This window comes from Brienomyrus brachyistius, chromosome 1, assembly GCF_023856365.1.
Source record: "Brienomyrus brachyistius isolate T26 chromosome 1, BBRACH_0.4, whole genome shotgun sequence".
NCBI classification, from domain to species: domain Eukaryota; kingdom Metazoa; phylum Chordata; class Actinopteri; order Osteoglossiformes; family Mormyridae; genus Brienomyrus; species Brienomyrus brachyistius.
Window position 1 is genome coordinate 22685994 of NC_064533.1, and position 27178 is coordinate 22713171.

Below are 27178 nucleotides of genomic sequence, written 5' to 3' on the forward strand. Positions count from 1 at the left end.
ATTTGAGGCAACTCTATCACAATCCCACATCTACACTCAGTGCTATATAAATAGACCTCACTATACAGGAAGTCACTGATAATGTTGCTTCTGTGTAGCACATATACCTATGCTTCAAAGTACAGGACGCTGCTACTGTTACCAACGTAAGGTGTGCTTCACTGCACACTTCAGACCTGCACCCAGCCACACTCATTACGTTTCCTGGGCAGCAAACCTGCGCTATGAGGGTGCTGTGCGATCCCTAATGGAGAGCTGCATGTCGGTCGCAGGAATGCTGGGCCTTCTTCTCCTTTTCCTACTCTGGTTTAGTGGTCATTCCATATAAAATGGGTAATATTTTAACCAGCTGAAGAGTAATAATGACCAGTCTCAGACTCAAACTGGACCACACCAACCACAGGACAGACCTAACAGTTCTGCTCATTAGAACAGAGTACGTTCTTGGGTCTGGTTTGAATGGCAAGGGTGTTTATTTTATAAAACTATTTATATTTATTACAGTTATGTTAATAAAAGTAAAACAAGACAGGTTTCTTTTGACATAAAAGTTTGACGAGTCTTCGTAATAAACTGTACAAGTGACTTGGTTCGCTAGGCTGCCAGAAGTAGCGCAAAAAATCGGTGGAAAAAAAATCTATCTAAAGCAAAACACTTCACAGGACCCATTTCTATCAGTATGGGCTGACCTTGTCTTGACAAACAATTGAAAAGAAAACACGAGCAGACTCATTGTCTCGCTGTGTCCCAGCAGACGTTTCCTGTGAGAGGAAGTGTGTGTGTCCGTGAGCGGGATGCCAGTGCTCTGCTTCTCTGCAAACCTGGCTGCGTGCCTCAGGTCTCGTGAAAACGTGCAGTGCTAGACCTTTGTTTCCCCTTGTAAAATATATTATCCATTTTTAAAAACAAAAATAAAATGATTCATATATCCACATCTCAAAAGGAGACAGCGATTGTGCTGGAAGAAGCTTATTTGTTGCTGAGAAATATGATGATTCAACGAGATGCATGATTTAACTCTTTACTGACTCATCTGTTGTTTTAGCGTCTCAGACTTGGTCTGTGTCAAAATTAAGTTTGATGGGTCGATTGTCAAGACGTGTTGACCACTTGAATGAACTCATGAAAGCATTCTCTGTACTGTAACAGACCGCAGTCCAGCTCTTGATTAAAAGTGAGGGGTCATGTCTATAGTCTAAATGATGTAGGACATGGTGGCTTGTCTGTAAGCAGAAGGTCCTGGTCAGTTGCTACACCGGTGGAGCACTGTATCGCACTTCTGTGGTGAACTTCACACAGGCCCTCAAAGGAGCCTTGGCCTGGCCTTGGGTCTTTAAGATAATCTCCTCGTTGGCATATATAGGCACATCCGCATCATCTGAGTGGTAGCCTGACTGGTAACCGCTGGTAGGATTGGAAGACTCTGAGCCCAAAGACTCCTTGCTTTTACAGCGTATGAGAGGACTGTGGAAAAAAATGAATGAATGAATCAATGAGCATATAATTATAAGGATAAGAGTATTAACCAATCAGAATAAAGGTATTATCACGTCTGCTAATGTACGTGCTATCACGTTTTCAAGGTGTCCCTGGTGAGCACCCTATCACTGGTGGAGTACTTACAAGTTAATTCCTCTTGTATTTTACAGGTAATATCTATGGAAAAGGACTTAAATGTTATTTCTCCTAAAGGACATTTCAAAATGAAATTTTATTAGAATATTTTTACAAGGCTGCTCCAGTGGGAGCGTATTTTGTAGGACATATCTTGTATTTTAAATACTACTGTAAAGACTGTCTTCCTGGTAGAATGCATGTTATAGTCAGGTATTACTATGATATAACTTCAGATTGTGTGTATTTAGGTTCATCTCCTGGTAATGATGGACATTGTCACTGCAGAGGGGTAATGGTGGGGCTGGGATGATTACCTGAAGGTTGGTGTTTGGGAAGCAGGGTGGTCCAGACTCTTGGCATCCTCAGGAGACGGGCCTGTTCCAATGTCTAACTGAGCATTCTGGAAGCAAACGCCCACATAAATTTATCATAATGCTTACTGTGATGTCTCTGTGAATGCATGGCTGAATGACAATTAAGGTTTTCACAAAATGAAAAATGTAAGATGGAACAACCAAAAAAAAATTTCAGTTATCTTAATGACTTGCACCATTTTATGAGTTCGCAACATTTTATGAGTTTAAAGGTTTCCAAATAAAATTATGTGTAATTAATATATATTTTGTTAATTACTTAAATACCAATTTTAATATATGTCTTACTCTACTCATTTAGAGAAAGTTGGACCACCTGAGGTTTTTGGATTCTGAGATACAAAAATTACAAAACTGTATTTTATTTGAATGCATTGAAAATATATTTGCACTAAATAGGTATCATACAATAATGTTACATATGCTATGTATTTATCAAAGGATTAAAAAAATGACTGACACAAAAATAAGAATGTTATTTACCCAAATAATACTAAATAGAAATAATTAATATAAATGAATATAAAGTCATTTCAAACATAGTGTCATGCCCGGCTCGTCAGATCCTCATGTGTGCCACACCCCCTGATTATCCTCGTGTGTGCCACGCCCCCTGATTATCCTCGTGTGTGTGCCACGCCCCCTGATTATCCTCGTGTGTGCCACGCCCCCTGATTATCCTCGTGTGCTTCCCTGATCTTGCCCAGCTGTGTCCGATTATTTTCGCCCAGTCTTGTTGATTTCAGACCATGTCTTGCCTTAGTTTTTGTCCATCATTGATGTTAGTTGTCAGTGATGTCCCATAATCTTCCTTCCCTTATTAAATCCCAGTTTTACCCCGTATTTCGCCTCCTTGCCTGCTTCCTGCCCGCTTGCCTGCCCGTGCGCTCACTCGTCTTACCCGCAGCCTGACACATAGATACAACAAGTCTATATTTGTATGGTGTATTTTATACGGTTCTTTACTGTGAGTGGGTCGCTGTAGAAAGAAGGTGAGCCATCATCCCTGTCTGCTAAAGTGGGTGGGAGGCCAGTGGCCAGACGGAAGGCAAGGCTGCGTTCTCACCGTAATCACACTCTGCTCCAGTGGCGCCGCCTCAAAGGTCCTCCTGCTGATTGGCTGGCTGCACCTGTCACTCTTCTGGGAGAACCTGAAAGGCATCTCCCTGAATGAGGAGGTTCCAGTATCAGTGGACCAATCACCACAGTCATTCACAGCAGCACAGTGTGTCTCAGGTGTAATTGTATTTTATATTATAATAGAGTTATATGCTGTATTTTAATTATTGCAGCCAAATAGCACCAAAGCTCAGACCACAGTATTTTACTGTCATACTTGTTACCAAGGGAAGTGAGCACTGTCACCAGCAGGGGGTGGCATACCTGAAGTAGGGCGCGTTGTCATAGTGATTCAGGGGTTCACTGGCACCCGGCTGTAGCTCGCGGGGTTGAGGGGGAACAGGCTGCAGTGCTCCACATGTCCCCTCCAGTCGGCCGGGGGTCACGGGGATGTAGTCCTTCCCATCCTGCAACAAGGCATCATGCCCACGTCCATCATTACTCCAACATTACTCAGGTGGTACTCAGCGATTACTCAGGCATCAAGTGTCACGCAGACAATAGGCTCTGATATGACAGTTCCTGAAAAATACGCTCACAGGAAACTATGTAAAATACCAGACATCTACAGTACGTACAGCCACACGACGCAGGTCACTGGAGGCCAGAGCTTGGCACATTACCTGCTTGACACTAGCCTGCAGCAGGTCGCCCAGGTGCTGCACCAGGTCACTAAATGTCGGCCGCTCCTTGGCTTGATCCAGCCAGCAGCCCAGCATGATCTGATATCTAGGAAAACATGCAAATGCAAATGAAATACATGAATATCTATTTGGCTGGTACTCACAAGGGCCGTCCATCTTGGGTGATATTTATGGTGATATTGTTAATGAAGCAACACAGGAAAGCCGTGCTGCACACTCACATCTCAGGGCTGGCGTATTCGGGGGCTCTCATTCGCGTTCCATCCTTCAGCCGTTGGCAGAAAGCCTCATCGATGGGCACGCCAGGGTACGGCGACGCTCCTATACGTGGACAGAAGGACACAGGTTCGGACAGGTCAGAGAGGTGGCAATACGTTTGTCACACGGGTCAGACTGAGGGACACAAAAAGAAAATGCTGCTGGAAGGGTTATACTGTAGGTTTTGGAAGTGAGAGCTCACCCAGGGAGAAGATCTCCCAGAGCAGGACTCCAAAAGACCAGACGTCACTCTGTGTGGTGTAGACTCGGTCGAAAATAGTTTCTGGGGCCATCCACTTCAGAGGGAGTCGTGCCTTTAACAGCAAAGAAAGTGTCACTCAGAAATAAAATGGATTCAGCAGGAACAAATGTAAGGGATGAGAAATGGACAGTGTGAGACTCACGTCTCCCTTCCTGACGTAGTCGGGGTCTTTGTAGACGTCCCGCGCCAGGCCGAAGTCGCAGATCTTCACCACGTTGTTTTCTGAGAGCAGGATGTTCCTTGCAGCCAGGTCTCGGTGGATACACTGTCAGCACACATTCCCAAACCCTCAGTCACGCAGCATGCTGCTGAGCCCAGCTCAGCTGAATCAGCCTCATGGGCTATAGGGACAGCGATAGCTATACACAGAGCTCAGCTATAGGGACACAGCCGGCCACAAAGCCCTGCCTGTAGCCACATGAGGAGCAGCTGCTCAGGCCATACTGCTCTTATGGACATTTATCAAATAAGGGCTGGGAGAACGTCGTCTGACCTCAGTTAACACTAGAACTGCCAAATCTACGCAAATTTGCGTAAATTCCCTGGGCCTAACACCTACTAGCATCCCTGCTGAGAGTTTCTTGGGCCATTGTCCTCCTGCTTTTGTTGTGCAAACACACCCATTACCTGTGAGGCCTGGCACATTTGCATTTTTTTACTCAGAGCAGCTAAAATCCAAGGCAGGCTAAACCTCTGTGTGTGACATGGAAACCTTCACAAAAGTCTGCCATATCTATACCAAATATCCCACACGCAGACTGACCTGCAAATATGAAAGACACACATTCACAAAATATATGGAAGCACAAGTCTGTTTTATTTATAAAAAAAATTGAGTGTTTCAAACTTTGCAGTGTTTGCAGACCCAGTGACCATCATCCCTGCATTTGGCGCAAGTGAATTTGTAACACTTTGCACTGGTAAACCTGCTGCGGTTTCTGTTGCAGTTCTCCTGTACCTGACACTGAGTTGTCCATACAAGTCCTGGCACAGCAGCAGCCTTCCTCTGTCCCCATAGCCTTTTGTGGCATAAATTGGCAATGGAGTTCCTTGGCTAGATGACTCAAAAATAATCTTCTTTTGCCTTCCCACCCTGTACATGCCTTGTACAGAACGTAGGAATTTGCCACCACCAGGTCCAGCATGTTGTAAAATACAGCTACTGGCCACCTGCATGTTGCTGCTCTTACGGAATACATGCGCGCCATTTGGTCCAACACATTTACACCACACTATAACAGCAGAGAGAGAGAGAGTCATGAGTGTATTTGCTTTTTTTCTGCCTTCTTTCTATATAGGCCTGTATAGTACATATCAGAAAACATTGTAGCACTGATGTAAAATTATACACACATTCACATACCTTCATGTGGTTATAGTTTGTTATCGTGTTGGGTTTCCTCTTTCTGCCTTCACAGATCGCCACATCTTGGTCCAAGGAACTCAGAACACACACAATCTTGTTTTTTTAGGTGCATAAATTGTCAAGGAGACACTGCCACTTCTAAGCACTGACGCGGAGAATTCCTCTTGCTGTGCAGTGTCCTTTGAAATCGGAGGAAGTTCATACCAAACTTTATTCCCTGTGCTCAGTAGTGTTGTTTTGCGCTGAAGCAGTCTGTATGACAGTGCCAGTGAGGTGAAGAAATTGTCCGTTGTGACATTTCTCCCGTCATCCAGAAATGGCTCCATCAGACTCATGACCATGTTCTCTGCCAGCCTCTCCCTTTTCTGGTGACTGGGGTCCTTTCCCAAGTTAGGGGATACGTTGCAGACGTATTTGGTCTCCAAATCCGTGGCCATCCAGAACTTGATCCCAAATTTGTCCGGCTTGGATGCGATATACCAAGTGACATGGAATGGATCCACATCTACTCCACGTTGTCTTTCCACCGGTGTCCCTCAGGGCTCGGTTCTTGGCCCTCTCCTATTCTCCCTCTACACTAAATCTCTTGGCGAAGTTATATCCTCACATGGCTTCTCCTACCACTGCTATGCCGATGACACTCAACTCATCCTCTCCTTCCCTCCCTCAGACACTCATGTCTCCACTAAGATCTCTACATGCTTGGCAGACATCTCATCTTGGATGACCACTCACCAGCTAAAACTCAACACTAGTAAAACTGAGTTGCTTTACATCCCGGCTGACTCATCCCCCCTCCAGGACCTTGCGATCTCCTTTGACAACTCCCTGATCTGTCCTTCGGTTTCTGCTATAAACCTTGGAGTTACCATAGATGATCGGTTGTCATTTTCCTCACATATCGCCAGTCTTTCTCGCTCTTGTCGGTTTCTCCTCTTTAACATCAGGAGGATACGTCCATTTCTTTCCACCCAGGCTACCCAGATACTCGTCCAGTCCCTCGTCATCTCACGCCTTGACTACTGCAACTCGCTTCTAGCGGGTTTACCACTGAGCGCCATCCGTCCCCTCCAACTGATTCAGAATGCAGCTGCTCGTCTTGTTTTCAACCTTCCCAAGTTCTCCCACACCACTCCTTTGCTGCGCTCCCTCCACTGGCTTCCTGTAGCTGCACGCATCAGATTCAAAACACTGATGCTCGCATACAAAGCCAAAAATTCTCTGGCACCATCCTACCTAAAGGACCTCATCACACCCCGCTCTGCACCACGATCTCTCCGATCCTCCAGCACTGCTCGACTGGTCCCACCTCCCCTCAAGGCACAAGGAAGACACGCATCTCGGCTCTTCTCTGTCCTGGCACCTAATTGGTGGAATGAACTCCCCCTAGATGTCCGAACAGCTGAATCCTTGAATGTCTTCAAGCGACGACTCAAAACTTTTCTTTTTCAGAAATACCTGACGTAGAACTTCTATATTCTTACTCGACTCTTTTTCTGGTGTGTGTTTTAAAAAAATAAAATAAAATAAAAATTCTGCACTACTCAATGGCGTTCTCAGAGATAGTATTCGTAGCTGGGGTCCTTATTGAGCTAGCATCGGAAATTCATTGCAGAGTCTCAAAGCACTTATGTAAGTCGCTCTGGCTAAGGGCGTCTGCCAAATCCTGTAAATGTAAATGTAAATATACTGCATGGACAATGAACCTTGGTCGAGAATAGCTGTACATCTATGTTCATGTGTTCTCCTGGAGTGAAACTTTCAGCACAGTTCTTGGTGAAGGCTGGCAGAGAACGTGGTCATGAGTCTGATGGAGTCATTTCTGGATGACGGGAGAAATGTCACAATGGACAATTTCTTCACCTCACTGTCACTGTCACACAGACTGCTTCACTTTACTGGGCATGGTGAATAACGTTTGCCGTGAACTTCCTCCATTGGCAAAGGACACTGCACAAGGAGAGGAATTCTCCACGTCAGTGTTTAGAATGGCGCGCATGTATTCAGTACGAGCAGCAACAAGCAAGTGGCCAGTAGCTGTGTTTTACAACATGCTGGACTTGGTGGCGGTGAATGCCTACGTTCTGTACAAAGCATCTACAGGGTGGAAAGGAAAAAGAAGATTGTTTCCGATTCTTCTAGCCAAGGAACTCCATTGCCAAATACAGGGATGATGGTCACTGGGTTTTCAAACGCTGCAAACACAGACTTTGAAAGATAGACAGACTGTGTGGGACAGTAACCACTAAGACAAAAGGCAGAAAGATGACGAAGAGATGAACCTGGAACTGAGGCACGGATACATCAATTTTTACATGAACAGCCAAACATGCAAAGCTGGAGAGATCACACAAAAACAAAATTCACTTTTGGTGTTATAATTGAGTGATGGCCAATGAAAATGAAATCACATTTTATTCTGTATGTGTATGAGCATGTCAAAAACCATGGACCATGACTTCACTCAGCTTATGACATTTATATACAAACATGCATTGGAGACTGAAGTGTTAGCATGTTTTCATTTTATTCATTTCATTCTATTAGCAACTTTTCATTCTATTTTCACTCAATTTGTTTTATAAATAACACAGACTTGTGTTTCCATATATTTTGTGAATGTGCGTCTTTCATATTTGCAAGTCAGTCAGCGTGTGGGATATTTGGTATAGATATGGCAGACTTTTGTGAAGGTTTCCATGTCACACACAGAGGTTTAGCCTGCCTTGGATTTGAGCTACTCTGAGTAAAAAATGCAAATGCGCCAGGCCTCACAGGTAATGGGTGTGTTTGCACAACAAAAGCAGGAGGAGGATGGGGCTGAAGACCTGCGAAAATCACAGCAGGGGTGACAAACACCTTGGGACTCTCAGCAGAGAATAAAAACTCGGTAAATCTAGTGTTAATGTTAAGAACCTCCCACTATAGCCCTAGAAATCTTATTCCAATCTCATGCCTTCCTATCTGTTACATTCATGTATCTGAGAGAGGTCTTATTAGTACAGCCTTAGAAATAATTGTTTTCTTTCATGACGGAGATATGGGAGGGTCACTGAAGACGCCTCTGTTTTTATCAGTAGCTTCATGTTACTTCCTTGAGCTCTCCAGAGAGCACATGTATTGTTTATTCCTAAGGTCCCTAGCTTATTTCCTAGTTTATTTGGACTGTATGATGAGTTTTCAAGTCTTTTTTTCCAAGTGCCGCTAAATAAAACTTTTGCTCCCTGTTCTGCCTCCACTTGACACAGGACAAATGAACAACTTCAGAAATGTAAGAATAACAGAAGTCAGGATAATGTTTTTTTTGCTAAGTCACCGTCATGTGACAGTCAATGCTTACCTTGCGAGATGACAGGAACTCCATGCCCTTGGCTACCTGAAAACTGTAGCTGATGAGGTCCTCCGTGGTTAAGTGGGACCTGATTACATTTCCCCTACCTGGGGGACACAGTTAAGGCATTTCCTTGAGAACATCCATGCCCAACATACATATGTAGACACCCATAATCACCCATAGAGGCACTCATGCTATATACACTTAAATAAACATAAAAATATACACTTAGAGACACACACAGGGGGGTGGCTGCTGGACAGAGGGAAGTGCGGAAAGTTTTTGTGCTATAATTTTGTGTGTGTGTATTTAAAAGTAACTGCATTTCAATTCATGGGGATTATTAAGATTCAATCATAAGACTCATGGGGTGGTTTTGAGTCACAGAGCAGTCTTTGGTAGTCTGTTGTGGTTGCATCTTTATAGTGGGATTTTGTGAGTCCACCTAGTGATCTGAATGTATTTCATTGGTACACATTCTTTTTAAAGGCTTCCTTTGACCTAGTGCAACCTTGTGTGAAGATTGATTAGAATAGTCGGGGCTGCGCTTGGTTTCAGTGCTCTGTACATTCTAAAGAATCCATGGCATCCATCTTGTCTGGGGGTCCAATGGTTTTATGAATTTAATGATTGGTTAAAATAATGGCCTATTGTCTCTATATCCCCTTTTTGTGTGTTCAGCTCATGTGGAATTTAAGGTGACCACAACTGGATCTTACTGGTTAAAGAAAAAGGAGGTGGCAGCAAAAAGAGATTTTCGTGTCGCATTACAATGACGGTTCAGAGGTGCATAGAAGCCTGTTGATATATATGCAGGTATATGTGCACTACACAGTTGTGGTTGTCCGCTACTGTTTGCTGACACTTGGCTCAGTAGCCTGAGGAGCTCTTACCCTCTTCCGCTTGGTGCCAGACTATCCCATCATTCTGGTAGGCGCTATAGACAGCCCTCCCCCTGTGGGGGTCCATACCAAAACCCAGGTCACCCCTGGTCAAGTCCTCATCCACAGGGGCCCTCGGGGGCTTTCTCTGCCGAACAAGAAAAACAGGATGTGATAACACGTATCACACATGAGTTTCCATATTACTACAAGTTCTGAGTATTGTTGTAACAAAGCACGTACATATTAAAGTATAATTTACTATTATAAAAGCAATGGTCTAATTTGAGAGAATGTGCCGGGTCTGCATATAAACAGTGTGCAGTATCTGAAAAGGTAGAAATTGTTCTCAGCCACTGTGATGAAAGCGCTCCGGGCCGAATGTCAGGTGCCCATTTCCAAGTGCAGGGACACTCTCATTTACCTTGAAGGGGATGAACACAGAGCGTTTGCTCTTTAAGTAGCTGGAGAGGTTGCCGTATTTGCAGTACTCCACAATGACCATTAGGGGGCCTGTGGACAGACGTGCACAGGTGACATACAGAAGTTTGCGATGCTTAATTCTTGCAGTTGCTGACTGGACACATGTACAGGGGAGATGGGTGGAGGAACACCTACCGCCTGGTTTTGTGCAGGCTCCTAACAGGTTGACCACATTGAGGTGATGGCCGATGTGGATCAGGATCTTCAGCTCTGACATCAGAGCCCGGTATTCACTGGAGGTGGCACCCTCTATAGTACAGGAGCTATGTCAACCGTCATGTTCATCAGGATGAAAAGACCGGTCATGCATAACTGCCATGCTCCTGTATAACCACTATGTCCTCTCATTTTGTATCCAACATCCTTGTAAGGAATAAGGATCAGTGTCTAGGAAATGGGTACCGGAGAGCCGGGTAAAGAAGGACATACCTTTAAGCATCTTCACAGCCACCGTGGTACAGGTGGCGGCCTTCTCGATCCCAAAAGCAGCAGCCTCCACTACCTGGCCGAAAGCCCCTCGCCCCAGAGGCTCTCCTGGAAATCAGTCAGGCAGCAGTGAATGCGCTGGTCCCTGAAGGGGAGCTGCTATGTTGTACCATTGAACAAGATGCCTTTTCTGAACTGATACATTAAAAATCTAAGTTTAAAATTCTAAGTTACTATCTGGACAAAGAAAATCTAACAAATTTTCCATCTGCCTTCAGTCAGTACTGAAGGCCACAGCAACAGGTGATGGCTATGAGGAAACATCACTTCTGACTGCAGTTTTTCACTTTTATTTTAAGTCCATTCAGGTGGGCATTCTCACCCAGCTTCAACCGGTCTCTGGGGAACTCCCACTTGCTGGGGTCATAGGTCAGACGCTCGCACTGCTCCTCCACCGGCATGTCCTCTGAGTCCAGGATGATGGACAGGTAGCCTGTCTTCAGCTCACTATCCCTGGGCTGTGGGGCGGCACGTAGGGCACTCGTCACACAGCCGATAAATGTCGTTACCCGCGGCAAATTCGACAAGCTATCTTATCCTTTCACCCAGCTGGCTATGACCCTGCCGGTGCTCATTAGCGGGAAAGACAGGGGAAGAAAGGAGCTGTTGTTCCGAACACACAATGGCCCCTCAGAGCAGCGGCCGCCTACCCTCTTCCTGTTGCGGACGACAAACACGATGAGCAACCAGAAGAACATGGCGATGACCACGGATCCAATTGGGACAATCAGCTCCACTGTGGTCTTCTCCTCCACACCTGTGACACACACAGGTTAATGAGGACAAAGCTCTGCTAACTGCAGTTAGCTAATACGTAAATCACCCAATACCCGTACAATTGGCACATGCAGGTAAACTTACAACAACAGCTTTTAGAGTTAAAGAACTATTAAAATGTGTGTTTTAAGAGACCAGTCCCCTGCCCCAAAGAATCTCACTAAACTCCCTAATTAGCGAGCCTTCCCTGTAGCTGCCATGCCCGGGTGTTGTACGCATCACGTATTCACTCCTGCTGTTGTTGTTCTTGTTGTTGTTTTCAGCTCGTGGGACAGCACGGAGACTTTTGGAAGGTCGCGGCAAAAGGAGGGGCCCCATTGTTCGGGCTCTTTGTGAACCATCGGTCAGTGTTTTGCTTCCCCCATTCCCAGGGAGACACCACCCATCAGTGACAACATCGCTTTTGTTTAGTGGCTATTTTTAACCTTGCAGATAAAGGACGTGATACACATTCTGACACGGATGGGGACTTAAAAAAAGTAATATGGCTTAATTAAGTCGACTTCTACATAAATTAACAATGATTTGCCGGTATGAGATATTAGAAAGAAATCAGTAGGTCGTCAGGAATCACGGGGATCATGTGGTTCACACAGCTGATCATAGGAAGTATGGACCTCTTTCAGACTATTACTGGCACTTCCTGTTCCTGTGGGGGCTGGGACTGACCTTCCACCATGAGGCTTGCATATGAGGCATCACATCCCTGGGCGTTACAGGCCATGCAAGTGTAAAGGCCACTGTCCTCCTTTTTCACACGCTGGATGGTCAGAGTCTGGTTGCCCTGTGTCAGGATCACACCTGAAGGAATGCAGGTGAAGCTCATGTGAAACAGGGACAAAAGGAGGTTGCTTGAAAGTGCCAAACTACCGGGCGTTGCATGTAATGTACTTCACATTAATAAACTGTATTGAAATCGAGGGAAAGAAAGAAAAAAAATCTAAATGTAAATTTTTCTCTTTGCATATAATTGGATGGGTCACACTTCTATCCAAAGTGATTTCAAAATTCACCAATTAATATAGGTTGATACTTCACTAGACCAACCTACTGTAAGTTAAATACCTTACTTAGGGAACCCTGAAACAATTTGAGCAGCAAGCCAAAGAAAGGTATTAATCACCATGACATCCCTGCCATTTTTGGTTGTTTAAATTCTGTCAGAAAGCCATCTCACTTCAAATGTACATTTAAAAACTCTATTAATGAGAGGAAAATGGTTCAAATCTTGCTCTGATACCTAAGATTTGTATTGCTACTTTACCATGAGGTTCCTCTGTTATTCATAATTAATAGCAATATGGTAATTGATTTATGTAACACTGATGCTGCAAGAATCCTACAGGCTCCTCACCTGAACCCTGCACCAGTGTCTGGTTGTTCTTGGTCCACACTATCGTTGGCATGGGTGTTCCAGTGACTTGGCATGTCAGTGACGCCGTGTCGCTCGCATTCACCCTCTGCTCACTTGGGCCCACTATTATTTTTGAAGCTTGTAGGGCTGCCAGTGAGAAAGCAGGTGGTTTCCATGTGCTCCAGGACTGATGGACGTAGCATGTCCGTTTTTCACATGCGAAAGAGCTGCTCCCCAAAGAACAACTGCTTTCCCGTTTTGTTCAGTCAACTATCTGACTTTATGGAGGATCGTAAGGCAGTTATTCAGCACAGAAATAACACGAAGTAACTATCATTGCTAATGTTGTTCTTCAATTAGCCTCTAAATTAGAGAGCAACCTCAACACAGTGGACAAAGAGGGAAGGCAATGGACTTTACTGCTCTGATAATTTATCGTGATCAGTTGCATTTGTATCCATAATAAGCATTTCAGAGTTATCGCAAGAATCGCAATACAGCACTATTTAACACTATTATTACAATGAGAGAACAAACCGATGTGTGTTGGGACACTGCAATAGTACTACAACAAAACAGACTGATTTGAAACAAAGGCGTTTCAGCCTGCATAACGCATAAGCGCTGTCGGTACATCTCACTTCTTTGTCGGTTATCCGTCCCAGTGAACCGCAACTTAGATCTCGAAATAAAAACTTAATTCTTTTCTAGCCAGTTAGCTAATTAAAAATATTGTCAAACTGCTAAAATATTGTCGTACTGCCAAAAACATTAAACTTGACTCACACAGTAAACAAGACACGGTCTATAGTGGGGTTGGCTACGCTGTCAAACAGGCAGAGTGTGCATGGCTGATAAGGAAATATTGGTTCCAAAAAAAGTTCTACTTTGATTGTATGGAAAAAAAAATTAAAACCACTGCTATATGAGGCAATTTCTTTCATATGTATAGTATTTTACATACTTTAATAATCCTAACCCTAAACCTAACATTACTTCATACATTTCAATTTGGTTGGTTTGCAAACAAGCAAGCAAAAAAAAAAAAAATCTCGGTCTATATCGTGGGTTTGTGATTCTAACCAAAAATATTGTGTTATGACATTTTGGTGATTCTGCCCACCCCCAGCGTGATCCAGGCACTGTACCTTTAAGAGTCAGCAGCCTCACCAGGCAAGTCTTCTCCTTAGTCTTGATGTTCACTACCTGGCAAACATAAAGGCCTTGATGGTGTTGAGACACGTTGGGGAAGCGCAGTTCCAGGGTGACATTGGTACCTTCTAGAACAGACAGAACTGCCTGGGACAGGGGCTGGGGCGGCAAAGCCAGGGTCCGGCAAGACTGGGCCGGAAGGAGCGGCTTGGTAAGGGTCACGTTTCTGCCCAGCCAGAACCAGCGTAGGTTTCCATAGATCAGCTTGTCTGCCTTGCACCTCAGAGCCACGTTGTCCTGTTCGATAGGTTCCGAGGAGGGCAGCATGTCTAGTGCCAAGCCTCCTACATCCACACAGACACAGAGAACTGTGTAAATGAAGACATATCTGATATGCTAATGAAGCAAAGGCCTTACACAGTGAAATGTCAGGAATCAAACTGCAAAACCTAGAGATGGATGGTGGTAGTGCTATGCACTATGCCACCACTAACTGTAAGACACGTATGTCATATTTAAATGCTTTATAATTAATAACACGGATAACAGACAACAAAAATAAGACAAAACTCAGAAAATGAACATTACTTAAGACAACAGTATACATTTAAGATGATTGCTGTTGTTGGTAAAATGCATGTTACATTGCTCTTATTTTCTTTTTATTTTCTAAAACAGAATTATGGTTGGTGTATTTTACACGGGCATTATAAACTCAAGAGCAATGAGCCACAATTCAAATCACAATTATTCTGATGTAAAGCGAGTTCCTAGCTTCCTTATTTAAGCTGAAACAGGACACCCATTTATGGAAGAATCACTCACGAGTCACGTGGAAGAAGATGATCCGTTCGTCATGGCCAACTTTGTTTGACGCCTCACAGCGGTACAGAGCATGTACCTCTGCCCTCTGGATCCTCAAAGAGCTGATAGTCTGCCACATAAAGGGAGGCTCCATTATTTTAATTAAATAGGCCAGGTTTTTGTTGCTCATATTCTAAGCAATTCAGCTGCTTGATTTTGCATACAACTGAATATTCCCATAAATCCAAATATGTGTACAACCACGTGTTTAGTGACTACCTTGATTAGAGACTGTTTGCAAATACAACAGTAATAAAGAATAATATGTCAGACCAATGTGCACATTTAGAACCAAAATGTATACACCTGACAACAATGCATGTTGGAGTAAGAGAGAATTAGAATGAAAAAAAATGCTGTTAATAATGGTCACTTTATGAAGGATTAACAGAATTTGAGTATGGAAGGCTGAAGTAAAGTCAGAAGCACAGTCCAGGTCACACCCAAGCTACCATGATTTTCAGATAGCAACCATTTTGCTTACCAACCTGGTCATTCGAATAGAACTCGGTTGCTAAATGAGGAGTCGTGGTATAAATGGATGGATGTATAGAGCTAAACTTACTTTTCTCCCCAAGGAGAAATTAAGTATATGTACTGGGCACAAACTGTCCTGACCCCTGCAAAATGGTGACCTCATATAGCCCTAATCTCTGTACATATACAGTACTGATCTCTCACTGCCTTTACTGCGTTACTAAAATGATTATCATCTCCATGAATAAGCATATGGCCCACCTTCCTATCCTGACCACATATAACCCAGTCTAATAGAAGGTAAATGTAAGGCAATAAAAGTTCTTTTACACAGCTCTGACTTTCCAATAGCCCTGGCCACTACATGTGCTGAGCACAGAGGCCCTAACGAAGGCTTCGTTAGCAGTTAGTGCTGGTAGGACCTGCCTTGTTGAACTGGTCAGTAATGGTGTTTGGGCTCTCAGTGGGATTCTGGCCCGTGTTGTTTGTGATGTCCCTCCATTTGTTACACGATGACCTCCAGCCTTCTAACCTGGAAATCACAATCAAAGGATTCAAATCAGTCCCTGCACACATACAGCAACATGCACCCTGAAACAGAGCTTAAAATACAGTTACATACCTTGAAAAATATACACATACGCAGACATATGTGCATGCATACGTATACTTACATATTACACACGCAGAGCAGCATTCAGAACAATTCAGTCCTAATTATAGTACAGGTCAGGATATTTTGGTCAGTATAACAGAATGTACTTCCAGCTGAACTGGGTGGGGACTGAGAGTATGCACGCTTACATGCACGCGCAATCACACACGCACACACATACACAGAGGTGGGGTGGGGGTCCAAGCACAAACAAATGGGGGTGTTGGTCCTCAGGAAAATGCCTGCAGTCCAAAGGTGCCATTTCTCATAGACAATGCAGAACTACTTGCTCCAACCTAACACAAGGGCTTCGGCAGGCCAGCGGAAAAGTATGGGCATCAGAGGGAGAAGTGTGAGAGAATGCGTGGAGATAAGCACTGTGAGAGTGAAGCTCACAGAGAGAAAGGACGAAGAAACACAAATTCACTTCCAGGTTACGATCTTGTTTTTGTCTAACTCTTGACTCAAATTAGGCATAATTAAGATTTCACAAGACAACCCTCCATAAAATCTAATTTAGAGTGAGGCTGCAACTAAACCAGGGCTATGTATAAAAACCAGTGTTTGGCATTTCTGCTGTAAAACCAACATGATTGTTTTATTTGCTGCATTAAAGCTGTAGAAATGACAAAAGTAACACTGTCTAGCTATAGCCTCTCAACATGTACTCTACTTTTTATTCAGTTATATTTTCAAGAAATTATTACGCTACATTTTTTCAGCATTATTATCATTTTATTATGCCAGCATATAACTAGCATTTGGTATTTTAATATATTTAGATATTTAGTCCACATAACTTTAAACCTAAAAACAGGTTAACAGATTAAATGATAGGCTTGCAACAGGTGGATTAAAGTTTTTTGATACTTGCCTGTGTTTCAAGGGAGTATCTAAAATGGTAGACCTCTATTAGCACACACAAATGTCACAGTATTAATACTGCATTCTGGCTGTATTCAGAATCGCTCCATATTCCCTTAATAGTGCACAATATGCGCAAGGTTACCAGCACAGAGTATCTTGGAGTATAATGTCCGAAACCATTGTCGTGTTTCAGTAATTCCATGTATGGTGAACTACATAGATTCCCCTATATAGGGAATATTGAGTTAGTGAGTGAGCGCACTTTGGATACAGTCTATGCCTCTGGAGCCTTATGGTCATGTGACAGATGACTCACAGGAAGTTGTGCGGGCAATCCTCTTGGGGCATCCACTGCCAGGAGAAGCGCACAGGAGAGGGGTGTCCGCGAGCAGTACAGCGCAGGATGGGGCTGCTCCCATATATATGGATGTCATTGTCCTCAGCGACCTCTTTCTCATAGATCTGAGGTGGCACTGAGGGGGGGGGGGTGTATGACAGTAATGCAAAGTTACAGAGAAGGACACATGCCATGCTCTCATGAAGGGAAGTAAAAGAGCAGTAAAGTGCAAAGAACTAAAATTCCTGGTAGAAAACCACAGTACCAAATAAAATATGCAAACTCCACAAAGACAGAGCAGAGACAGAATTTTAACCACTAACCCTGGAGATGTGAAGGAACACAGCTACCCATTGAGCCACCATGCTACTTATGAGAAATTATTGGACAATTATAAAACATAGCAATAGCAGCAGTCATCAGTGATCAGAATAGACACAGAGGTTATAAGTACCAAAAACTAGCAGGTGGATAATGACAGAGGTTATAAATATCATTAACTAATGGCTGGATAGTGACAGGGGTTATAAGTGCCTAAAACCGGCAGGTGGATAATGGCAGAGGTTATAAGTACCAAAAACCAGCAGGTGGATAATGGCAGAGGTTATAAGTACCAAAAACTAGCAGGTGGATAATGACAGAGGTTATAAGTACCAAAAACTAGCAGGTGGATAATGACAGAGGTTATAAATATCATTAACTAACAGCTGGATAGTGACAGAGGTTATAAGTGCCAAAAACCGGCAGGTGGATAATGGCAGAGGTTATAAGTACCAAAAACCAGCAGGTGGATAATGGCAGAGGTTATAAGTACCAAAAACTAGCAGGTGGATAATGACAGAGGTTATAAGTACCAAAAACTAGCAGGTGGATAATGACAGAGGTTATAAATATCATTAACTAACAGCTGGATAGTGACAGAGGTTATAAGTGCCAAAAACCGGCAGGTGGATAATGGCAGAGGTTATAAGTACCAAAAACTAGCAGGTGGATAATGACAGAGGTTATAAATATCATTAACTAACAGCTGGATAGTGACAGAGGTTATAAGTGCCAAAAACCGGCAGGTGGATAATGACAGAGGTTATAAGCACCAAAAACTAGCAGGTGGATAATGACAGAGGTTATAAATATCATTAACTAACAGCTGGATAGTGACAGAGGTTATAAATACCATTAACTAGCAGGTGGATAGTGACAGAGGATATAAATACCATTAACTAGCAGCTGGATAGTGACAGAGGATATAAGTACCAAAAACAAGCAGCTGGATAGTGACAGAGGTTATAAATACCATTAACTAGCAGCTGGATAGTGACAGAGGTTATAAATACCATTAACTAGCAGGTGGATAGTGACAGAGGATATAAGCACCAAAAACTAGCAGCTGGATAGTGACAGAGGTTATAAATACCATTAACTAGCAGGTGGATAGTGACAGAGGATATAAGTACCAAAAACTAGCAGCTGGATAGTGACAGAGGTTATAAATACCATTAACTAGCAGCTGGATCGTACGTTCCTCCTTAGCAGCGAGGTTCCTCAGAATGACTGTGTAGTTGCCAGCATCTCTCTCAGCTACATCAGAAATGATGAGGGTGTGCTTCTCCTGGCGCATCCTATACTTTATCTCATCCTTTAAGGCAGGTTGGCCGTTCTTAAGCCTGACAGGAATCAGAAAGTGGGATGAAACCAGTGAGTATATGCACAGCATATAAGCATTACTACACATTAACTGGCTCACACACACAAATAAATACACACCACTAACAAACACACATGCACAAAACACATGCTTCTCACCAGATCATGTTTGGAGGGGGGTAGGCATCATATTTCACGGGGATCTTCACTAGCCTCTCCCCCACTGTGGCCTCAATGGTGGATGGTCCATCATCACTGAGCACAATGAAGGGCTTCTCTAAACATGGTAAGGACATAACAGCCATGCAGTGTCATGTTACTGAACTTCCTTACCCTCAAAGAGGTAAGATCTGCAACTTGGGCCAACAGACACACAGATTGCGCCACCAGCAGCATCTTTATGGTGAATAATTTTTAAGTTGTCTAACAGATGTTTCTGTGGAAACCAACTTATAACTTGCATTTTGCCATACATCCATTTTCTTATTTCCACACATACAAAGATAACAAACTACCAGACAAGAGCTCACATGTCACAGAGCAACAGAGATCAAGGCACTGACCGTAGACCACCACAGACGCGGTGCTGTTTTTGACCATCTGCCCGCTGTAGGCCGAGCAAGTGTACTCGCCCGTGTGGTTGAGCGTCACATTCTCCAGGACGAGCATGTTGGACAGCTCCAGGTAGCTCGACATCCTCTTCTTATGCGGGCGGATTTCTGGTTGGGCAAGGTCCTTCACAGGCAGGAGGCCGGAAGAAAGGAGAGTACTTCAGTGATTTAAAAAACTGATGGGTTTTTTAAAATTATTTTTTCTGGTTAAGCGTGAAGACGGGAGTGACTGGTGTTGTGGCAGGCACTGACCTGGCCGCCCGGGAAGGTCCAGCGGAAGTCAATTCCCACATTTAACTCAGTGTGGGCAGTGCAGTTCAGAACCAGCCGCTCCCCCACGACCAGCCGCTGCTGAGTCGGGGTCAGCATGAGCTGATGAATCTTATACCCTACAAGACAGAAAAAGGCCATCAGAAATCATGTATATTTGTCCTGACTAGGAGTCTAACTGTACACAAAATTCATGCTACAGTGGTTTTGGGTTCACGGTTTGGTGCAGTTTCGATACAGCAAGGGGAACAGAATCAGTTTTGAAATCTATTGCTAAATATGTTCAACACAATTAGAAGCAGTTGTAAACCAAAGGCAACGTGTATGAAGAACAAAGCTTAACAGACACCTATTTACATATTTGAAACATAAATATGTAAAATAAATTAATCAAAAATATTACATCATAACAATCATGATGAATTAAATCACATCTAAATCCTTATCTGTAGTGATAAACACATATAACCGTAGTCGTTTTTTTAGCCCAGTCTGAATTTCCTGGCAAAAGCTCCTTAAACGGCACAGGAAGCCCATTTCTGCCTTGCTCTGGTTCCACACTTGGATGATCATCTCAAAAGAGCATGCTGGATATGTTTCCAGCGATATATCCAAACTGGGTAGACCAGAGCCGATAGATACCTGGTCCTACCAACTTCTTTCTCCAGTTCTGGATTACTTTTTTGGGAAACCAAAATGTTGCCAATTATGACTAATTAAGTGATGTACTGAAAGGTACAGGGAGAGTTTGTTTATCGTTATAGCCTTAGTCCAGACTGTAGATACTGCATATGCAAAAACTGTGTGTCTCTTCTCAGACTTTATTCATCTCTTAGTATTTTGCAGTATAGATCTTTACTTGCAAGAGTAAACTATCACTGTAGGTAACATTGAATGTAGGGCTGTATCTGTCTATGTTCATGTGTGTATTAGTATGTTTATGTATGTGTTTATCACCATGCACCTGTGTGTCTCTGTGAGTGTTTCCACATACAGAGTGTTTGTGTGTGCGTGTGTGTGTTCACACGTGATCTGCTGTGTAGAGCTGTGGCACATCTCTTACCAACAACAGTTAGTATATAGAAGGAAGACTGGAAGGTTTCATTGTGGATCTGTGTCTTGCAGGAGACCAGGCCAGCCCCGCTGATGAGGTGGCTGGGCACAGTGAAGCCCTTCCGACTGTTCCAGAAAATCTCCTTGCCATCTGGAAGCAGCTGTTTCAGAGGGAACTTCTGAAGAGCGCAACAGAAGATCAGTTTTTATTTTTTATCACCACACTGAAGCTTAGAATCACATCCTAGCATCTATTTAACTAAATTCATAAGACTGCTAATCCGTTACTCGTAACTCTACACAAGGCATGTGGTCCCAGAGAGAATTATATAAGCAATGATTCTAAACAGAAGGTGCGGCAGTATATACAGTGTGTGGCTCTGTGTGACGTGCGCAGTGCGGTACTCTTACACTGTTTAGTGCTCTTACCATGTCTAGTGTGACATTGAGGTTCTCGATGGAGCCCAAGCAGGGAATGACCACACTCTCACCAGTGCGGATGAACACAACATCGATGTTGGGGGTGGTGGGTATTAATGGAAGTTTATAGTCTATGACAAGAAGAGACAACAAATATGCTCCATGCTTTCTCCAAGAGTGCAGCAAGAAAGAAAGTTCACAGCTTCCTCTCAGTACATTTGCAGACAGGGTCAAACATGTAAATGTCAGCTGATGCGTCTCCCACCCCCCCCCCCCCCACTTCAGGAGGGGCTAACAAAAGGGTTAAACTCCCTTTACAATGGTAGGAAGTGTATTAGAATCTGATTTTATCTTTCTTGTAGCCTAAACCTTGCAGAGAATATAGTTATTTGGATAATGTTGTAGAGCACCTTAAAGATGAACAACTGAGTGCTTCAGGCACTCTTTTGTGCCAGCTGCCATTCAATTGGTCAGTGCTTCCAGTCTCTACGTCTCTGCCCTCATCCAAGTCAAAGACTCAAGCCAACTCTTCCACTTGCACTAAATTACATATTTACACCTGCACTATATTGTACACTATTGACTGATTGATTGATTGGTTGATTTTTTGGAGGAGGTGTGTGTATTGGGAGTTATAATTTTTTCGTAATGCTGACTGCAAACAAAAAATCCCAGCAATTGGCAAAAATGCGACTAGCTTCATTTGTCTGAAGACATCTATTTTCCAGTTTATACTGAAATCCCATGAGGAGTGGTAGGTATCCTCTGGAAAAAAAAGTAATGTTCAGTTATGATTGTACATTAAATGAAAACATTCCTATTTTTGGTTCATTGGTTTGTGCTAAACTGTTGATACTATCCATCCATCCATCCATTTTCCAAACCGCTTATCCTATTGGGTCGCGGGGGGTCCGGAGCCTATCCCGGAAGCAATGGGCACGAGGCAGGGAACAACCCAGGATGGGGGGCCAGCCCATCGCAGGGCACACTCACACACCATACACTCACCCATGCACACCTATGGGCAACTTAGCAACTCCAATTAGCCTCAGCATGTTTTTGGACCGTGGGGGGAAACCGGAGCACCTGGAGGAAACCCCACGACGACATGGGGACATGGGGAGAACATGCAAACTCCGTACACAAGTGACCCAGGCGGAGACTCGAACCCGGGTCCCAGAGGTGTGAGGCAACAGTGCTAACCACTGCACCACCATGCTGCCCCCCTGTTGATACTAAAAAGCGAAAAAAAGACTACAGGTGTTTCACAAACTAACATAACCATAAATAGAGAGCAAGAGAACGACATTGTAAGTGTAGCTAGTTATCCGCTAAATCAACAACACACAAATATTATAATTTTGGAAACTGATTACATCCAGATTCACTAAACCAGGCAGAGCTAAATGATAAACACTCCATTGCAAAGTATTATTAACGTGAAACATCATAAATGTATTTTTCACTCTGCTATTCACAGCTGAAAATTTCCCAAAATGAACAGTTCATTGAAAACACCTTGTAGTAGATCACAGAATAAAAACGCCCTGTAGCCAAATACTGTAAAGCAGAATACCCTGTAATAAGCTAGATAATAAAAATGCCCTGTAGCCAAATACTGTAAAGCAGAATACCCTGTAATATACCACAGAAAAAAACTCTCTGTACATAACTGCAGAATACCTTGCTGCACAACACTCAACTAGAAATCCCTCTGCCACGAATGTATACCATTATACTCAAATACACAAATGCAGAACACAGTTTACTGCAAGGGTATGCATTGTAAGGCCTACAATCTGGTAGACTTCAGAACACATTGTAATAACCTAATTTGGCTGTATCTTGAGCTTTCTGCATAAGGTTACACCCCATGGTACCCCATGACACTTTAAGGTGTAAGCAGTTATGGAACAGGAATAGATGGATGGACACATCAGACATTATGACTTGTTGTCTAAAGAAAAATTGTAAACCACCACTAGGACAGGACAAGGACACCATAGCCTCTCCACACAGCCATGCAAAGTAGCCATGTGTGCAGGTGTCAAAGTAGCTACCTTGCACAAAGACATAAACAGATGTGGAGGTCTTGCCATCCTCCACGGGAAGGTCACGGTAGAAGCAGCTGTACAGGTTTGTATCATTGGCCACAGCTTTGTGGATTATAAGGGAGGAGCAGAAGAGCCCGGACCCACTGCAGTCAGTCAGGACCAGTCTCCCGTCTGATGGGTCCTGAGGGGTGGACCATTCAACATGCTGCTGGCCACTGCAGAGCAAAAACAAATTGAAGACCCAAAATTAAGCAAATCCAGCTCTGTCAGTGATTTTGCATTAGGATAAGCGCAGGTCCCTTGAAGTGACCACTGATTCCTTGATAAGTTATCTGTTGGCACATGCTTGGTAGTTGAGGTGACTTTCACCTACCTGTCCATCTCTTACAAGACCAGCTCTGTCTTTGGAGCTCTTGTAACCTTCCTGAATGGTGAACAGTGTGTCTCTTTGCTGTTTAGATAGATGAACTTATGGTACACTGTCTTCATTGTGCTAAACCTTATGTGACTGATGACGGGCAATAACACCACCCACATCTAAATGAGGCAGATTGCAGTCCTAGATCAGATTTGGATTTCTATAGAAACCACGGTGAAGTTGCAGTGTCTTTCTGCACATCACTGAAATTGTAACACTATCTGCACACTAGTTCAAACTATAGGATCATTTTTGATATGCTCTACACTAAGTGATGAGAACCCATGAGATTCTCATTCTCTGGAGGACAAATTCGGCTTAACCACTATTTGACATGAGTGATATTTCTGCTTTTCCTGGTTACTGATGTCGCTAAAATTCAAAATCACTGTTTTTCTCAAATGACATAGTGAAACAAAAATCAACAAGCTGCAATGTGGCTGCTCTAGAATGAGTCAGACTAGAATTAGGCTGTTCTGGAAGCAGGCTTATGCAGGACCTTTACCTGCATGTGAGCTCCAAGGAGTCAGTGGAGTTAATTCTGTACACTTCTTCTGTGGTGTTGAGTACTGGAGGGTCAGGTGTAAACTGCAACTGTAGAGCTGGCAGAAAATAATAAGATACTTCTGGTGAACACTTTGGACCAAAATCATTTCAGCAGAACACTGAACATCCCCAGATGCTGGCCATCTATGAGCAGCTTGACTCATGACTGAAGAGCATAAAATTTTGATGGCATAAACCCAGAGGACTTCCCTGATGCCAGGGGACTAAAGATGGATACTAACTAACTCAGATATCAGAACATTTAAAATGATTTTTAAGAGTACTGGAGATATAACGGAACAGTTGAGGGAGCCTATAAACTGTGAGAGCTAGAATTATTTTATCCTTTCTTAGAAAGTATTTGCCATACAGTCTGAATGGCAATGATCCTCTGACTAGAACCATTAAGAACTAAAAGAAAGCAGGATAGATCCTGTGTATCTACTCGGCACTGCGAGTCCAGTGCTATTTCCGCTTGAGGAGCAAATGGCACTCCTCTGTCAAAACAGGAAGTGCAGGCAGATGGCCTAAGGTTGGACCAGGCTTGGTGCTGGACGAGGACTTCCTGTTTGAGGGGATCCACAGAAGGGCAGGGACCACCCTGTTCATGGGGGGACATCCTGTTTCATGAAGCAGCGGTCACTATATGGCGAAATAAAGGAGGAGTCTAGTTCTATTTAAGATTTTGGGAATTATCCCTCAAAAGGTGTCCTACATGGATTCAGTAACAATACCTCCTGCAAAGGAAACTTAACATCTGTGACAGTGCTCACAGACAGATTTTGTGATCAGTGATACACAAAAAAACAAAACAAAGGGTAAAAAACTGTAAAATATTTCTGCTGCACCACCCTTATGAGATGCAGACCAAGTCCTGTTTGGTCCAAACAGATCTACAAGAATAGCTAACCACTGGCAGAATATCAGAGGATTACCAAATAGCACATGGATTTATGCAGAGGGGTATGTTACAACATTACATACTACATGGAGTACTACATAATATCTGTGTGAGGACTGAGTGAGTTTTAGTTCCCAATATTGAAGCATCTCAAAAACAACAAAAATGGAGTGAGCGAGTTTTGGAAAATTGCCTTTCAATGTGCATTACTTCAGTGTAACTCTAATGCCTTCAAGTAATGTTTTTCCTGAATCTTTCAGCCGAATTTAAGTCAACAAAGCGCATTGTATTATTCAGTGAATGGCTACATCCACTTTCCTATCGTGATTTCTACAAGGTGTGGACAATACAGGAATACAAATAGATACTTGCCTTTTTTATTTTATAGCCTCGACCAGTAACAATAAACGTTACGGACAGAATGTTACAGTATCTGAGGGCTACAAATGAAGCCATGTATAATACAGCCGCATATAATTATGATATCCAGTTGTGAATAATTCCTTTAATTACGTAGAAACTAAATTTAATATACAAATCAATTTTTAATAAACAAAGAAAAGTCATCAACTCCTACCAATCGTCCGGCTGACGTGGAGGATTCCCACAAAATAAATTACAAGGAGCTCCGTTCTCATCTTCTGACCAAGAATTGAAGATTTGCCTCCTCTGGAACCTACAATTCTATAGTTTCCGCCGAAATATCATCGTAATTCCCAGTAATTCGCAAACGTATATTTATATTCCACTTGGTTAAACGCCAGTAAAGTTACCAAGTTTATTTTCCAGAAGAAAAATCTGTAATACTTAAACAGCTTCGACAGGAACCTGTTGGTCTCGCGCTTCTGCACAGTTGCGCTCGTGGCTGACGGTTGAGGCTCGCGCTAGGGAGACTAGGGGAGGGAGGAGTCACGCTCCTGGGAAGTTCGGGAATGCCTTACGCGTGACCAAGTACCATTAAATGTGTCAGCCCTATGCATAGAACATAATTTGTATTATATATATATAAAAGAAGTGTATATATATATATATATATATATATATATATATATAATGCATAGCAGTAAAAAAAAAACAGTTAAAAATAATTTAAACTAATTATTGCCTCTTCTAATGTCGCACATGGAAAGGTGCCTTCATGTTAATCAGCGAACTGGACATATTAAACTAACTATGTAATAGAAATAATTAATATGAACTCATTCGTTTTGCAACGGATATTTTCGTGAAGATATGATTTAGTAACCTCCACAAGTTAGGTGCTTAATCGTTACATTCCATATTACTCCACCTTCTGGTTAGAAATAGGATGATGAGAGTGCAAAGATTGGAATATATCATTTGTTTATAATTTTGGTCCTTTATAACACTATTCTGCATACTCTAGCATTCAACTCAAATTAGCTGGTTGATGCTTTTGTCCAACGTGGCAATTTGGGTGCCGAGAGCATTAACAGTGGTCATACCAACCACGAGTACATTTGTTGTAATTTTAGAACAAAAAGTTCATGGACGATATACACAAAGCATTCTTAAATTATGCTATCAGTATGAAACTGCTCAGCGGTTAGCGGCTTAACGATATTGTAACAAAATTTATTACGTTATTGGTCTTGAACGCTTATTGGCTGTAGCTTAATGGGACGAGTGTCCTTCCCAAAGACCTCTTTGCAACAAATGTTCTTTACTGACAGGGGGCTGAAAGAAAGGCTTGAGCAGCCAGAGCACCTATCTGTTAAGCCGCTGTACCAGCCATCTGATGACCGTGTAGTTTGTTATCGGTTAATGATGCGGTGTCGATCGCTAGCAGAAGCTGCTGGGTCGGGAACAGGGAGAACTACATTACTACGCCAGTTGGATCTGGACTTAATGAACATGCCAGTGGATCTTTTCATAATATCAGTAATTACTAGGTCTGCTCGCTGTGAGAGAAAACCCTTGAAGGTCTGTGTTA

At 43.1% G+C, this 27178-nt stretch overlaps 1 protein-coding gene and 1 long non-coding RNA gene across 4 annotated transcripts; one reads left to right on the forward strand and one right to left on the reverse strand.

Annotated features, from left to right (window-relative positions):
* Window positions 1-454: 454 nt before the first annotated feature.
* Window positions 455-26102, reverse strand: kdr (kinase insert domain receptor (a type III receptor tyrosine kinase)). 3 transcript variants are annotated; one of them, XM_049022974.1, is made up of 31 exons: window positions 25802-26102; window positions 24283-24379; window positions 23366-23574; window positions 21315-21436; window positions 20896-21064; window positions 19815-19951; window positions 19515-19686; window positions 19111-19228; window positions 18802-18971; window positions 17287-17443; window positions 15875-15980; window positions 14933-15041; window positions 14104-14451; window positions 12956-13102; window positions 12271-12402; window positions 11475-11581; window positions 11147-11282; window positions 10768-10872; window positions 10474-10587; window positions 10280-10368; window positions 9868-10003; window positions 8981-9078; window positions 4417-4539; window positions 4215-4326; window positions 3976-4075; window positions 3734-3839; window positions 3375-3517; window positions 3058-3157; window positions 1932-2017; window positions 1624-1656; window positions 1328-1464 (listed from the first exon to the last, which is right to left on the reverse strand). In XM_049022974.1, the coding sequence occupies exons 1-30, from the start codon at window positions 25860-25862 to the stop codon at window positions 1644-1646; spliced, it is 3822 nt and encodes a 1273-aa protein (XP_048878931.1). In that variant the 5' UTR covers window positions 25863-26102; the 3' UTR covers window positions 1328-1464; window positions 1624-1643. The 3 variants fall into 3 exon arrangements, with proteins under 3 accessions (XP_048878922.1, XP_048878912.1, XP_048878931.1); XM_049022965.1 differs by lacking the exon at window positions 1624-1656 and having other exon boundaries at window positions 455-1464; window positions 3058-3142; XM_049022955.1 differs by lacking the exon at window positions 1624-1656 and having other exon boundaries at window positions 455-1464.
* Window positions 17710-18034, forward strand: LOC125747682 (uncharacterized). Its single transcript, XR_007399364.1, has 3 exons — window positions 17710-17750; window positions 17871-17910; window positions 17951-18034. It is a non-coding gene; the product is annotated as an uncharacterized LOC125747682 (long non-coding RNA).
* Window positions 26103-27178: the final 1076 nt, after the last annotated feature.